Raw genomic sequence first — 15,986 nt, forward strand, 5'->3', positions numbered from 1 at the left:
CGTAAACAAACACTTACGAGGACGTCTGCTTGGCTGACACTTGGCTGCTTTGCACCTGCCAGAATTTGCTGTGGTGACCTACACCTTGACAGCTTGACAGACATATTTCCCAACCCACAAAGCTGGGAATGTTTTCAAGAAAAGCAGTAGGTCATTGTTGCTCCATGGAAGATGTCAAGATTATAGTAGTACTAAATTAACTGCATCAGTTCTGAGTAATCTGAGATGAATATTTTAAGTACACATTTTTTGCTTTGTTCTGTTAAATATGTTAAACTACTTTCTTCATAACTAGTTTTTATACATATTGGACTGAAGTAAGTTATTTGTAGGTTAAAGGGATAGTTCTCCCAAAAATGAAATTCTGTCATTATTCACCCTCATGTTGTTCCAAACCTGTAATATTTATCTTCAGATATTTTTGATGAAATCTGAGAGCTTTCTGACCCTGGATGGACAGCAACACAACTGACACGTTCAAGGCCCGGAAAGGTAGTAAGGACATTGATAAAATAGTTCATGTGACTTCAGTGGCTCAACCGTAATTTTGCAAACCTACGAGAATATTTTTGTGTTCCAAAAAAAAAAACTGAAAAATGAAAGAATTTTTACAAGAATTTTTAACAAGAATTTTAATTTTTGGGTGAACTATCCCTAATGGTTCTGAGGCATAGCGTTTTCGACATAGCAACACTGGTTCAACCAATGGTGTCGGTTTTGAGCGGGGCTTCATAACATTCCAATGACAGATGAGACAAATAGTGATAGGCGCTTTCGAAGCTTCGAAACCTTTGTGAATCATTTGTTTCGAAACAGTGGTTCAAAGCACGTATCAAACTACCAAAGTTAACGATTTTTTTTTTTCCATTGAGAGCATCTATGGTTTTTACTTGATCTTGAAGTTTTATCAATTTGTAGATATTTTTAATGAGACTTTTGTGTAAGGATGAGTAGTAATTAATAGCATCTTACTGACAAGCTCTCCATAAAACAAACAAAACAAGCCCTGCAAATTAACATTACACACATTATACAGACACTTAATATTTAATGCCATTTTATTACTTTAATTGCATTTAATTTAATGTATTATATTTTAAGAAATCGTTTGCAATGGGTTTGTAAAAGCTGTTTTTATGCATATTTTTGTTGTATTTACACAGTTTTGACCAGCAGGCATCACCAGTGTGTGATGTTTCGAGCGCTTCAAAACAGTGAATAATTTTACGTAGCAATTGGTTCAATTGATTTGAAGCTTAAAAAGGTTTGTTTATCCCATCACTATGTTCTTGTAACTCTTTTTCTTAAATTGATGATAAAACATTAAATCATTGCATTATCATATATTTAAATCCGCCAGTTAGATGTTTTCCCTCTTTATATTAAATACAAAAATAAGTGAAGACGAGGAAATGCTATACTTTACTATATTATACTATACTATACTATACAAGATGGAAAATTGTTTGTCAAAAAATATATATATTTTAAAATATTATACAGAGCATACAGTCAAGCCCGAAATTATTAATACCCCTGGCAAATTCTGACTTAGAGTTACTTTTATTCAAACAGCAAGTTTTTTTTTTTTCTATTAGAAATGACACAGACGTCTCCCAGAAGATAATAAGGCGATGTACAAGAGGCATCATTGTGGAAAAAAATATTACTCATCTTTTATTTACATTTGAACAAAAAGTGGCATGTCCAAAATTATTCATATACCCTTCTCAATAATCAATAGAAAAGCCTTTATTGGCTATTACAGCAATCAAACACTTCCTATAATTGCTGACCAGCTTTTTGCATGTCTCCACTAGTATTTTTGCCCATTCATCTCTAGCAATGAGCTCCAACTCTTTCAGGTTGGAGGGTCTTCTTGCCCTGATCTTTAGCTCCCTCCACAGATTCTCAATTGGATTTAAGTCAGGACTCTGGCTGGGCCACTGCAAAATGTTAATGTTTTTGTCTGCTAACCATTTCTTCACCACTTTTGCTGTGTGTTTTGGGTCGTTGTTGTGCTGAAATATCCACTGGTGCCCAAGGCCAAGTTTCTCTGCAAACTACCTGATGTTGTTGTTGAGAATTTTGATGTATTGCTCCATTTTCATGGTGCCATTTACTGTGATTAGGTTCCCTGGTCCACCGGCTGAAAAACACCCCCAAAACATTAGGTTCCCACCACCATGTTTGACAGTGGGGATGGTGTTCTTAGGTTGAAGGCTTCTCTCTTTTTACGCCAAATGAAGGCTACATCATTGTGGCCAAATTCAATAAAATTTTCTTTGTCCAGATGAGCATTTGCAAAGGCCAAGAGGGCTTTTGTGTGCTTTATCTGGAGAAGTGGTGTCCTCCTTGGTCTGCGTCCGTGGAACCCAGCGGTGTGCAGTGGCAACATCTTGTCTGCCTTGAGATGTTGCCACCAGCAGAGCCCAGATTCATCAGGATGGCCTTGGTGGTGATCCTTGAATTCTTTTTTTTACCTTTCTCACTATCCTCCTGGCCAGCACAGGTGTCACTTTTGGCTTTTTTTACAGTGCAGAACGTCTTGTATTTTTTAATAATACTTTGCACTGTAGCCACTGGAACTTCAAAACATTTAGACATGGTCTTATAGCCCTTTCCTGACTTGTGAGCAGCCACAATGTGCAGATGGAGGTCCTCAGTGAGCTCCTTTGTCTTAGCCATGACTGTCCACAAACCAACAGCAAAGAGCTTCTGTTTTTCACCTGTTGAGTTGATTAAAACAGCTGTTCCCAATGAATCAGGGTAATTAGGATGCTTTAGAACAGCTTGGACTATTTGGAATGGTATAGAACTTTGGATTTTCCCATAGACTGTGACAGTTTGCAAAGGGTATGAATAATTTTGGACATGCCACTTTTTGTTTAAATGTAAATAAAAGCTGAAAAAAAATGTTCTCCACAATGATGCCTCTTGTACATCATCTTATTATCTTTTAGGAGAAGCCTGTGTCATTTCCGGTCAAAAAAACTTTGCTGGTTGAATAAAAGTTACTTTGAGTCAGAATTTGCCAGGGGTATGAATAATTTTGGGCTTGACTGTATATGAAGCTCCTGCAAAAAGTTTGTAAATAATATCAATTCTTAAAATTGTATATAAATATTGTATAGCAAGAACTGAGAGCTAAGAATGAAAGATATCAAAACTTAAGTCCTCTGAACTGCTTTGAAACATGCAGCATTATTCTGTGTTGACGTAACTTTAACTGAAATTGTAAGATAGGGTGGGACATATCAAGCATTCCCGCCCCCTTTTTTTAAACAGCCAATTGCGTTTTGTTTATATCACAGCCGCTGAGCTCGATAAAGCCGCATTTGACAGCGTATGACAACCACAATCTATTTCATCATCTATTTCTCCGAAAAATTTGGCATTCTGTGCAGAATTAAAATAATGGACAGAAAGTTTGTTGAGAAGCTGAAGTGCAGGGTGATATCATCAAAATCATTGATCCATATTGGCGGAAGTTAGAGACTAACAGGTTTGAATGCTTATATGTTACTTACGGTTTATAAATAACGCTAAAGCTAATATATTCATACAAAATGCCAAAAAACTTCCATTTTGATTTCATGGGGACTTTAAAATAATATTTCCATGAGTAGAAAAGATCAGTGGTGAAGTGAAATGTGTGGCATAGTTTGCCTTTCCTGGTAGTTGTTCAAGGGGAATGGTTCAAGAAACTGGAATGTTGTGGTCCTGGTAAGTTCTAAGCCAAACAGCTGACAGGGAGCGTCTTGACTTTGAATTAAAGTGATCAGGACAGCTCAAATCTTTATAAATCCCACCCTTTCTGACGGTCTTTCTTTCTTTCAGCTTGTACCCCAAGAGCTCTGTGTGAACCATGGACGAGGATTTTGATTTTGAGCGCCGCAGAGAGTTACGGAGACAAAAGCGTGAAGAGATGCAGCGGGAGGCGGAGAAGTAAGTCACAAACATTTTAATTTACACGCATTGTTTCAACAAAATGTAGAATTTGCTCTCAGTTGCATTCATTATTGAATGGGATTCACTATTTTAGATGATGCAATAAATTTATATCACTGTCATCTCGAAGATGAGTTCAATGCTATTTTAAGCCACAGGAGTGCTGTCTATAATAGTCTGGTCAAGTTGGAGAGGCCTACGTCTGCGTGATCCAAACAACCGTTCCTATGCTTCGCCTTTTTATACCTTATAAAGGTTGACATGCTTGTAAATGTCTTCCCACATTTACAGTGTTTTGTTACAGTTGATGGGTCGGAAGAGTAAATCCAGATAATATCTGATTTTATACTCACATTGGATATATATTTTGTGATAGTTTCTTTCAGACATGAAATGGTTTGACTGGTAGATGGGATGCACACTAGTTTAGTTTGGTTTAAAGATTCAAACCTTGAAATCTCAATGCAAAATAGTGTTATTTTAGTATCACTGAGATACTATTATGATTTTAATTAATATTTTGAAACCATTTTTAAATGTTATAAGTTCAGCTTCAGTTATTTTAGTACATTAAGTTAAACTTAATTAAAAATGAGTACTTTATATATACACATACATATATATATATATATATATATATATATATATATATATATATATATATATATTATTTCATTTTTGTTTCAGTTTTAGCATTTTCTTCCATCTAAAAAACATTTTGTTATTTAAATGCTAAATTATTTTTAAATAAAGCTAGCTTGTCTATTGTCTAAATTACGGCGATTTCAATAAAAATAAGTATGTTACAGTAAATTTCAAATGAGAATTACTTAATTTATTGATAATAATGAATAAAAAAAATGCAGAATATCTTTGAAAATATTTTAATAAAGGCACAATTTTGTTTATGGAAAATAGTATTTATATAATACAATTTAAAAAATATTTATATTATAAAATTAAATTAAATTAAATTTATAAATTAAAATAAAATTATATTTGATATTACAAATTATAATAAATTTGTAATATAAAATATTAAATGATATTAAATTAAATGATATGAAAATTAATTTAATATTATAGATTTTTTCAGTATAGTTAGTAATATAAAATATTATATGAAATTATATATATATTTTTTTTCTTCTCAGTATAGTCAACTATAATCACACAAAGAAATGAAAAATTATATTTAAATGAAGCAAATGAAGCATTTTTCCTGTAATTGTTATTGTTCCGATGCAAAATAAAATCTTATTGTCATTACTGTAATAAAAAGAACAATTATGTATTATTTAAATGCAAAATTATTTTGAAATACAGCTAGTTTGATGTATTGTCTAAACTACACTGATTTCAATAAAAATAAATATGTTCTATAAAATTTCAATAGAAATTTACCATTGAGAATAATGAATACTGCAAAAAAAAAATCTAAATATCTTTAAAAATGTTTTAATACAGACACATGGAAAATATTATTTATATTATATAATTTATAAAATATTTATAAAATAAAATTAAGTAAATACAATTTTGTTATAAAATTAAATTATATGTTAAATTACAAATTATATGTATGAAATAATACATTTAATACATTTTATATGTATTTTTTCAGTATAGTCAACTGTAATCACACAAATAAATGAGAAATATATATATATATATATATATATATATATATATATATATATATATATATATATATATATATATATATATTTTATTATTAATTCTGTTATTATCATTGTTTCAATGCAAAATAATATCTTATCTACTCTAATGAAAAAAAAACATTATGTATACTAGATTGTTGTTTTGTGTAAATTACGCTGATTTCAATAAAAATAAATGTTATAGTACAGTTTATATATGAAATAATAGCATACACACATTATATTTAAGAAATTATATTTAGGAAAATGAAGCATTTTTTTATTTATAATTGTTTTAATGCAAAATAAAATATTATCATTACTGTAATAAAAAAAATATTATTTAAATGCTAAATTATTTTTAAATAATCTTACATTTTGTTGTCCTAAATTATGCTGATTTCAATAAAATTAAATGTGCTATAGTAAATTTCAAATGAGAATTACCATTAAAAATGATGAATAATGCAGCAAAAAAAATAAAAAATAAAATTATATATATATATATATATATATATATATCTTCTTCTTTTTTTTTTTGAAAGAAATTAATACTTTTATTCACCAAAGGTGTGTTAAATTGATAGAAAGTGATAGCAAATACTAACATTGTTAGAAAATATTTATATTTTGAATAAATGCTGTTTTTTTGAGCTTTTTATTTATCAAAGAATCTTGAAAAAATATCACAATTTCTAAATAAATACTTTGCAGGGTAACTGTTGCAATATATAATCCAATATAGATCGTTCTAATAATAAATCCGTATATTAGAAGGATTTCTGAAGGATCATGTGAAACTTAAGACTGAAGTAATGGCTGATGAAAATTCAGCTTTGCATCACAGGAATAAATTCAATTTTAAAGTATATTACAATAGAAACCATTATTTTATATTGTAATAACATTTTGCAATATTACAGTTTTTTTCTATATTTTTGAAACAAATACAATGCAGATATATAATGATATGTTGCTATTAGTGGATACAGTGGAGCAATGTTTAATGTCATTATAAAGAAGAGAAATAGCATTGCCATTGCATTATTGTTTTTTTTGTGCACAATAAATGTCAATTGTTCTTTTTACACGGCATTTGTTTGAACCAGTTTTGATTTATTCATGCGTTTCTGTTTTTACACAAACCTTCTGTGGAAATCCATCTTTACTGTATTTCAAAAACAGCTTGAAGTGCTACCCAGCAGCGAACATTAACATTCTCATGTAATATGGAAAATATGGACATTTAAAATGGTCCTTTAAAGCTTGCAAAACTTTATTCTCTTCATATTAATCCTTGAAATACATAAAAACTGTCTATTAGAATGGCTAATGTGCACTGTGGGTTTGGCAGGCCAGGTTTGTTCAGTGTGTTTATAGTTCAGCATGACTTGGCCCACTCTTAGACTGAGAGCTGCTGTTGCTCCATCCTTAGAACTCCCACTGTCCAGCGCTCCATTTAAGGACTGATCCACAGATGTGTACTACCGGAGATGACAGATGCTTTACTGCTCTTTGTGAGAGAATGAGAACAGATGAAAGCACATACTAGAGTTACACATGACTGTCAGCACATATGATCATATGTTCACGTAGGTTGGAATGCACATGATCAGTACTGTACTGTTTGTGAATTTGTGGGTGGTAATGGACGGGGTAGTGTCCTTGGAAAAGCTATGGATGTAAGATCGGCATCAATCCAATATTTTTGGGTTTGTTAGTTACTCTAACGATAACATACACTATCAGTCTCACACTTTCCATAGTTTTTTTTTTTTTTTTTTTTTTTGTCTTTGCAATATTTAGAGTCTAGAAGATTACAGAGTTTATCCTCGGGGATATTTTTAGTTTTATACAATAGTCTTTGTGATGAAAATTCAGAAAAGAAGGATAACACTTGCTATTAATTTATTAAAAATACATAAAATACATTTCATTAAGTAATTCTGCCACTTTACCATGTGTTATGAGTCGTGTAGACGAGACAATTGACAAAATATAAACAATTAGGAATTTAATATAAATCTTCAAGAAGTACAAGGCAGGAACTCTGAGAACTTAGGCACACACGACATCCACGTAACATCAAGGACCGACCGGGAACTGAACTCAAAGACAGACTCTTAAAGACAAACTAATCATTAAACACAGGTGACGGGTAAAATCAAAGACAGGTGCAGGGAATAACAATAACGAGGGTTAAACCAAATCACAACAGAATGACAGGGGAAGACAATGGGAGAAACCAATGACCAAAACAGACATGAAATGTGACACCATGCTTTTAATTTCTGACTTAAGATTAATGTCCAGTCTAGGTCCAGTCCAAATATCATACAGACTGGTGATATAGCTTATTAAAATAAAATTAGATAAGTTAACACATGGTTATGATAGTTAAATGAAACAACAACAACAAACATTTTAGTCACTTGAAATAAAACTTTAACTAAAAGTAAAAAAGTACATACAGTGCCTTGACAAAGTATTTATACCCCTTTATTTTTTCACGTTTTAGGTTGTAGCCTTGTTAGACTGATTTAAATTACTTTTGTCCCCCACATCAATTTACACTCCATAATGACAAAGCACAAAATGTATTTGTGACAACTTTGCCAATTTATTAAAAATAAAACACTGAAATAAGTACTTTGCATAAGTATTCATACCCTTAAGTCAGTATTTAGTAGAAGCACCTTTACCAGTCTTTTTTTGGGCATGATGTGACAAGTTTTGCACATCTGTATTTTGTACCTCTTCCCACCTCTCAAGCTTTGTCAGGTTTCTCCAGAAATATCTGATTGGGTTTAAGTCCAGGCTGTGGCTGGGCCACTCAAGGACATTCACAGAGTTGTCTATAAGCCACTCTTGCTGTGTGATCAGGGTCACTTTTCGTTGGAAGGTGAACCTTCTGCTCAGTCTGAGGTTCTGAATGCTATGTTTTCATCAACACTCTCTCTATATTTTGCTGTGTCGAGCTTTTCTTTCTACTCTGAGTCCTTCAGTCCCTGCTGCTGAAAAACAGCCCTACAGCATGAGGCTGCTACCACCACACTTTACTTTTGGGATGCTACTGCGCAGGTCAGTGCCTGGTTTCCTTCAAACATGATGCTTGGAATTGAGGTTCATCACACCACAGATTCTTATTCCACACAGTCTGAGAATTCTTAAGGTGCTTTATTGCAAATTCCAAGTAGGTTTTAATGTATCTTCACTGAGGAGAGGATTGAGTTTGGCCACACCGCCATAAAGCCCAGATTGGTGGAGTGTTGCAGTGATGTTTGTCCCTCTGTAGGCTTCTCCCATCTGCGTATATGATCATAGAGCTCAACTAGAGTAACCATCAGCTTCTTGGTCACCAGTCTAACCAAGGTCCTTCTCCATCAATTGCTCAGTTTTGCCAGGAGGCCAGCTCTGGGAAGAGTCCTAGTTGTTCCGAAAATGGATAATGGAGGCTACATGCTTCTGTGAACCTCTGCAGCAGAATTTTTATTGAACTCGTCCCTATATCTGTGCCTTGACACAATCCTATTTCTGAGCTCTACAGGCAGTTCTTTTGACCTCAGGGCTTGGTTTTTGCTCTGATATGCATTTTCAGCTGGTAGGCCTTTTATTGAGGGCTGTGTCTTTCCACGTCATACTCATTCAAATGAATTTGCCACAGGTTAACTCCACTCAAAGTGTGGCAACATCTATAAGTGTTATGAGTGCTCCTGAGCTAAATTTTAAGTGTCCCAGAAAAGGGTATGAATACTTATGCAATGGAATCATTTCAGGTTTTTCTAAAAATTGTTACAAAACCTGTTTTGTGCTTTGTCATTATGGTGTGTGGAGTGTAGATTGATGTGGGAAAAAAGTAATTTAAAGCATTTTAACATAAGGCTGCAACATAAAACGTAAAAAAAAAAAAGAATACTTCCGCAAGACACTACGGAAAATACTTTAGGAAGAGTCCTAGTTGTTCCAAACTATGGAAAAGACACTAGGGAAGATATACTTTAAATATAAACCTACAATTGCCAGTAGGTTGTGGAAAATCACTACATGAGTGAGTCCTTGATTCATTCATTCAACCGATTCATTCAAACAAAACACCATCGTGTGTTGCTCAGAGACACAAAACAGTTCTGCTGTTGCTTTGTTTGGAACTATTTTCGTTGACAAAATAGAGCAAAAACAGCAACTTGTGGCTAAAAAGTCAATTAGTATTAACTTCTTGTTTGTTAGGCTTTAATAAATTCAATATCACATTTGCAAACATACTGATATTTGGAGAAAAAACTGTACCCTTTGTGTGATATTAAATGATTATAAAAGACATATAAGAGTCATATGGGTGTTTTTGTGATTATACTCGACAATGTCAAATCGTATCGAATATAGACAATATATATATATATCACACACCCCTACTTAGCACATATTTTAAACTACATTTTCATAAAAACTGTGTTTTATTTTTGACCCGGTGGTCAAAGTTACTTTTAAGCTTCATTCCCCTGAAAAGGAAATCAAACCTTTGATAAAAATCACTTTCAAGTCCAGCAAATACTCAAACCAAACCCACCCCGCCTTACTTAATAACTTCTATCTGGAGAAATGATAAATTCGGACACTTTCTCCCTTTGTGTGCATGTTCGACTCTGAGTGTGGGGAATATATTTCTCTTCTTCACAATCCTTCACTTCTGCTGCGCAATGTAATATTTCAGTCTGGTTTTAGAAACAGTTTGGTGCATATGTGCTGGAATGACCGAGAGAGAAACTTTATTGAGATGGATGAGTCTCAAGAAAGAAACCTCAAGGCATTTCTACCACATCCATTGGCTTTGTAGTGGAGAAAACAAACTTTATTGGAATCATATCTGGAAAAGAAATATTCTCGATGAAAATTATTATTGATGCTAAAGAATCTGAACTCCTCCAAATCCCAGCTGCCTGTCATGGTTTCCAGTTTAAAACAGTAATGGAGAGAACCCGCATATTTATGTCAAAGGAAGTGAACAAGGCATCGCTCATAAATCCCTTGTGCTTGATTAAACAGCTCACCAGATGCATCAGCATATTTTCTGAATGCGGTTTTAAATATTACCACTTCTGAATGATGCCATCATTATTCTGTCTGATCTAATTTTCAAGTATCAACTATATTGTAAAAGAAATGGTGTGGGTTCTAATTCATTTATTCAGAATGTGAATTATAGGGATTCAGCCTTCATTCATCTTTTCAGCATCCCAAAAAGGATTTCACAATATTACATCAGTTCTTTGACTTAACACTCGATCAATCATTTATGCATATTTAGAGGATGCAAGAGAGTGAACATCACATGATGAAAGGCCTTTCTATAATATGTGACCCTGGACCACAAAACCAGTCATAAGGGTCATTTTTTTTAAATTGAGATTTATACATCATCTTAAAGCTGAATAAATAAGCTTTTCCATAGGATATGACAATATTTGGCCGAGATACAACGATTTGAAAATCTGGAATCTGAGGGTGCAAAAAAATCTAAATACTGAGAAAATCACCTTTAAAGTTGTCCAAATGAAGTTCTTAACAATGCATATTACTAATCAAAAATTAGGTTTTGACATATAGGAAATTTACAAAATATCTTCATGATTTTTGGCATAAAAGAAAAATAGGATAAAAATAAAATAAAATAGGAAAAAGGACTACTGGGAATATTCTTGTACTGTTTTTTTCATAGTACATTATAAAATGACGTGTATTTTGTACTTGTATAAATACATGCATTGTCTTGTTAAAGACGTTATTTTTTTACTTTACATTTAAAATGAGTTTATTTTGTTATCATGACAGACTGACGAAATCTTGATTTATTTTTTCACATATTCTTTTTTTTTTTTTTCAAAATTCATTTTTTTTCCATTTTTATTTTTCTGGACTCCTTTTTACTGGTTAAATGAAATGTGATTAGTCAAAAAGCATGTCTAGCATTAATTAAAGCCTTATTATTAATTAAGCATTAATTAAAATCATAAAACGTAAACAATTTAAAATCAATTTAAATCAAAATCATTTCAAATCAATTCAGGCCCTAATGAATATGTTTGATTTTTTTTTTTTACCAAATTCTGTTTTCCCTTAATTTTCTGGATTCCATTTTAATGGTTTAAATACATTTTAATAATCAAAATCATCTCTAATTAACCGATTTGATATAAAATGAATATATTATTATTTAATTATTTATTTTTTCAGAAATACTGTGTTGTGTATTTACATTTTACTGGTAAATGTTATTTAAAAAAAATATATGTTTTAATAATAATTTTACCATAAGTAGTAATACTATCACTACATTAAGTAATATATTTCTGGAACAGTTTCTTTAAGTTAAAACCAACATTTATTTTGACAAGCTGCTGTGAAGACCTTTAAGTTTCTGTATGTATTTGATATGGTGACACTAGTCCAAATCACATTTTGATTTAAGTGTACTGACCTACTTTTGATTTATTCATCCAAAATTTGGCAAAGTTTTTATGACTGGATTCTGCAATTCTGTTCGCGTTTTCTGCATTGCGGAAATCATAGGGTCCTAAGATATGTATTTTTGACTTCTCAGAAACATTGTAAATAAGTAGATTGAACCCAATGACACCAACAGTCTCTATGATCACCTTTGGTTTACAATGCTTTTGAGAAACACAGCCCTGGTCTTAGATACAATGTGAATCTGGCTTGTCATGTGCTGAATCTCTCGGCAGCAGGTTAAGGAAACTCCACAGACATTGGAATGTTTTGACTGCTGCTTTTATTCCAAGATTCGGCCATAATGTTTCGGTATCTGTCAGGAGTGTGAGCTTTTTCCCTACATTTCTCCTTGCATTTCATCTGCAGCACTGGAGGTCTGAAAGCTATTGTATTCATCCAGCAACACTTCTTACAGAAGACAGACTGTGTTCTTCCAGGAAAATCACAGATACTCCATCTGACTGTCTTTTTGGATGACCTTTTTCATATGGAACTCCCTTAGAGGAGCGGAGTGTTTCGGATTTCCGCTGTTGGTCTCGGGATGGAGAAACAGAACTGCGGTCCCTGTTATGGGTTTCTCTCTACCATCTACAACATCTGCAAATGATTGGGAAGGGAAGTGAAGAGGAGAAGGGGAAAAATAAAACCCATCCTCCATCAATTGGCCATTTCAAGAGCTCTCACTGCCTTATAAACACCAACATGCCATGGCAAACTCAAGCCAGGCCGGACTCACTCAACTTCAACGGCAAGACGGAGAATTCGAGAAGAACTCTGAGGGAAAAAAGCACATTTGGCATCTAAGTTTACAATCTTGCTAATTTACCATGACGCTAGGATGCTAACAAAGCTCTCCCCTCAGATTGCAGTCCAGACCTCGCTCTATATACTTCCATGCCTCAAAGATTTCATTACAGTTGAGGTTTTCGCATTTGACCAGCATCTTATGCAAGTTGGTAAACCAAGCATAAATAAACACAAGAAACTGTTTATATGAATCTCGAGGTCTAATTTAATCAGAAAAGTATTGTTATTGGAATTGTATTGCCATGTACAAAGGTTATACCATTTAAATAATATTATATATTAATATAAAAACATTAAGTACATGTGAGGAATTTCAGATTTTTAAGCACAGAAATCTGTTTATATTTTTAGTAGATTCATTTTTAAGCTCACATTTGGTCGTATAAGTATAACTGACTCTTCGGGGTGATTTAAAGTTTATGAAGTGTGTTTCCCACACGTTCTTTCAGCACTAAGCCAAGAAGCATTCATATATCTGTCATTATTGTCTGTCTGCATTCATACTGAAGAATGAGAGTCTTTACTTACATGTCTGTGTCCCACCGACTCTACAGGATGAACTCTCACGATGATGATGAGGAGGCGGCCCGGGAGCGCCGGAGACGAGCCCGTCAGGAACGTCTGCGCAATATGGAGAATGAAGAGTCGAGTAATACTACAACAGAAACTAACAGGTAGTTTTGTTGTTTTTATTAATCAAATGTAAATTCATGTCCCAGTCACAATTTCTTGGGTGAATAAACCATACACTATCAGAAACAAAATCTATCTTATATTTTTACATTACCAATGTAATCAGTGTTGATTTCTTAAAGCCAAGTATGAATCTCATCAAATTAGTGTTTTTAACTTAAGGCAGTAACAATTTAAACAATATATTTTATTTGTAAACTTATTTACATAGCTATTTTTTTAATAGTTAACTATTTTTTTTTTTTTTGGATCATCAGTCATCAAAACTTGCTAAATATTGGTCACAGACAGAGAATTACCTTAAATTTCACCAAGCTGATTACTCACTAAAAACTCCCACAGATAATGTTTTCAGGCAATTGTAAGTCTTATTTTGATGTAACAAAGTGGTTATATCTAAGTGTGTGAGTTGTTTACTTTTCTTATTTTGCCTTATTTTTTTATTTAGTACTGCCCTTCAGAACCTACAGAAGATACTTACATGTTTCCCAGAAGACAAGATATGTTAAATTTACCCCGATCTTCAAATTATAAAAGTTTTCACCCCCTAGCTCTTAATGCATTGTGTTTTCTTTTGAAGCATCATTGAGCTTTGAACCTTCTGTAATATTTGCATATGAGTCCCTCAGTTGTCCTCAGTGTGAAAAGATGGATCTTAAAATCATACAGTCATTGTTGGAAAGAGTTCAAATACACAAAAATGGTGAAAAAACAAATAATTTGTGGGACCTGAAGGATTTTTCTGAAGTACAGCAGGCGTTTACCTGTTAAGGACAAACAAGGGACTCATGAACAACTATCACTAAACAAAACCAAAAAAACAGTATTAAGAATCAAGTGTATGTAAACTTTTGAACAGAGTATTTTTTTATAAATTCATCTATTATTTTCTCTTGTAGACTATGTAAATATCTTTTATGTGAAATGTCTTATTCAGGTCAGTACTAAATAAATAATAACATGCATTTTGTATGATCCCTCTTATTTTGGTAAAATAATTGACATTTTGTGGATTATGCAAGATGTATGTAAACTTTTTGACCTCAGTTGTATATACTGACAATGGCATTGTTTTCAGTACAGAGACATCCTCATTGATCACTAGTTCTGCACCAGGCGAGGATGATGATCAGGACCTCTTAGAGAGGATTGCGAAGAGAGAAGAGCGGAGACAGAAAAGGATGCAGGAAGCTTTGGAGAGACAGAAGGAACTTGATCCCACCATAACGGATGAAAATGTTACCACTGACACCACCACAGAGGACGAGCCAAGTCGTAGAAACGGTGAACAAGAGTCCTCCAAAAATGATGTTTCTTCAACAGAAACCAACTCTTGGAAGGAAAGTGAAAAGAAAAAAGAGGAGGAAAAGATAGAGGAAAGCAACACTGAAGTTGAGGAGAGTTTCACAAAAAAGGATGATCTGGTGCCAGTCACAGCAGCAGAGGAAGCCAAAGAATCTCCTGAGAAGAAAGACAAACCAGAAGAGGAAGATAGACCACAGAGGTCCCACCTCAGAGAACAGGTCATTTCTCAACTTTTTTTTTGCTGTCATTCCATCACATGATGAAAGTTTAGTATGTTAGCAATGTATTTCATGTGGTTTCCACAACAGTTTACTTTGACTCTTCATTTGTTATAGGAATCCACAGAGGAGAAACCCAAAGAACCAGCTGTTCCAAATGAGGTATGAGATTCTTAGGATTTGCTTGGGTTTTTAACCCAAACATTGCATTAGAATTGATTTATGGTCTGAAAATATTTTAAATTATTTGTTATATTTTTAGGAAGAATCAAATATAGAAACTAAAGAACAAACAAATGCAGATTTAGCAAGTGCAGATTTAGAAAAGAAAGAGGTTGAAGACGAAAGTCAAATATCAAGTCAAGAACCAACAAAAGATGCCCAAATAGAGGTGGAATTCAAAGTGGAGCCAACCACACCACAGACCGAAGAGGTGAAGCTGGTGGAGAAAGAAGAACAGGTAAAGAAACCTGAAGAAAAACCTGTTGAGGTGAAAACTCAAATTCAAGATAGAGCTTCAGTAAAGAAGGATGATGAGAAACCCGTGAAGGAGCAAGAGAAACCCCATGTACTCACTGAAGAAACGCCAAAAAAATCAATTAGGGAAGTTGAGGTGAAGACCAAAACCCCCAAAAAAGAAGAGGAGAAACCACAGCTCAAGAAGGAGGTTGAAGAAAAACCATTAACACCTAAGAAGAAGATTGAAGACAAACCTGTGACTCCAAAGAAAGAGGTTGAGGAAAAGCCTAAATGGAAGAAAGAGGCTGAAGAAACGAAGGCCAAAGTAGAAGAAAAAGTCAAATCAAAGAAGGAGGAGGTATTCACCTCTTAGCCCAAGTGATGC

At 33.3% G+C, this 15,986-nt stretch overlaps 1 protein-coding gene across 2 annotated transcripts in view; it reads left to right on the forward strand.

Annotated features, from left to right (window-relative positions):
- cald1b (caldesmon 1b) overlaps nt 1-15,986 on the forward strand; it is a 48,117-nt gene that overhangs the window by 17,477 nt on the left and 14,654 nt on the right. Inside the window, exons 2-6 of one of the 2 annotated variants that reach the window (XM_073831505.1) lie at nt 3,841-3,948; nt 13,481-13,600; nt 14,698-15,142; nt 15,260-15,304; nt 15,405-15,959. In XM_073831505.1, the coding sequence (XP_073687606.1) occupies nt 3,869-3,948; nt 13,481-13,600; nt 14,698-15,142; nt 15,260-15,304; nt 15,405-15,959 (1,245 nt within the window). In that variant the 5' untranslated portion in view covers nt 3,841-3,868. The remainder of the gene's footprint in view (nt 1-3,840; nt 3,949-13,480; nt 13,601-14,697; nt 15,143-15,259; nt 15,305-15,404; nt 15,960-15,986) is intronic. The other variant, XM_073831506.1, reaches the window with a different exon arrangement.

The sequence above is a fragment of the Garra rufa genome, chromosome 25 (genome assembly GCF_049309525.1).
Source record: "Garra rufa chromosome 25, GarRuf1.0, whole genome shotgun sequence".
NCBI classification, from domain to species: Eukaryota; Metazoa; Chordata; class Actinopteri; order Cypriniformes; family Cyprinidae; genus Garra; species Garra rufa.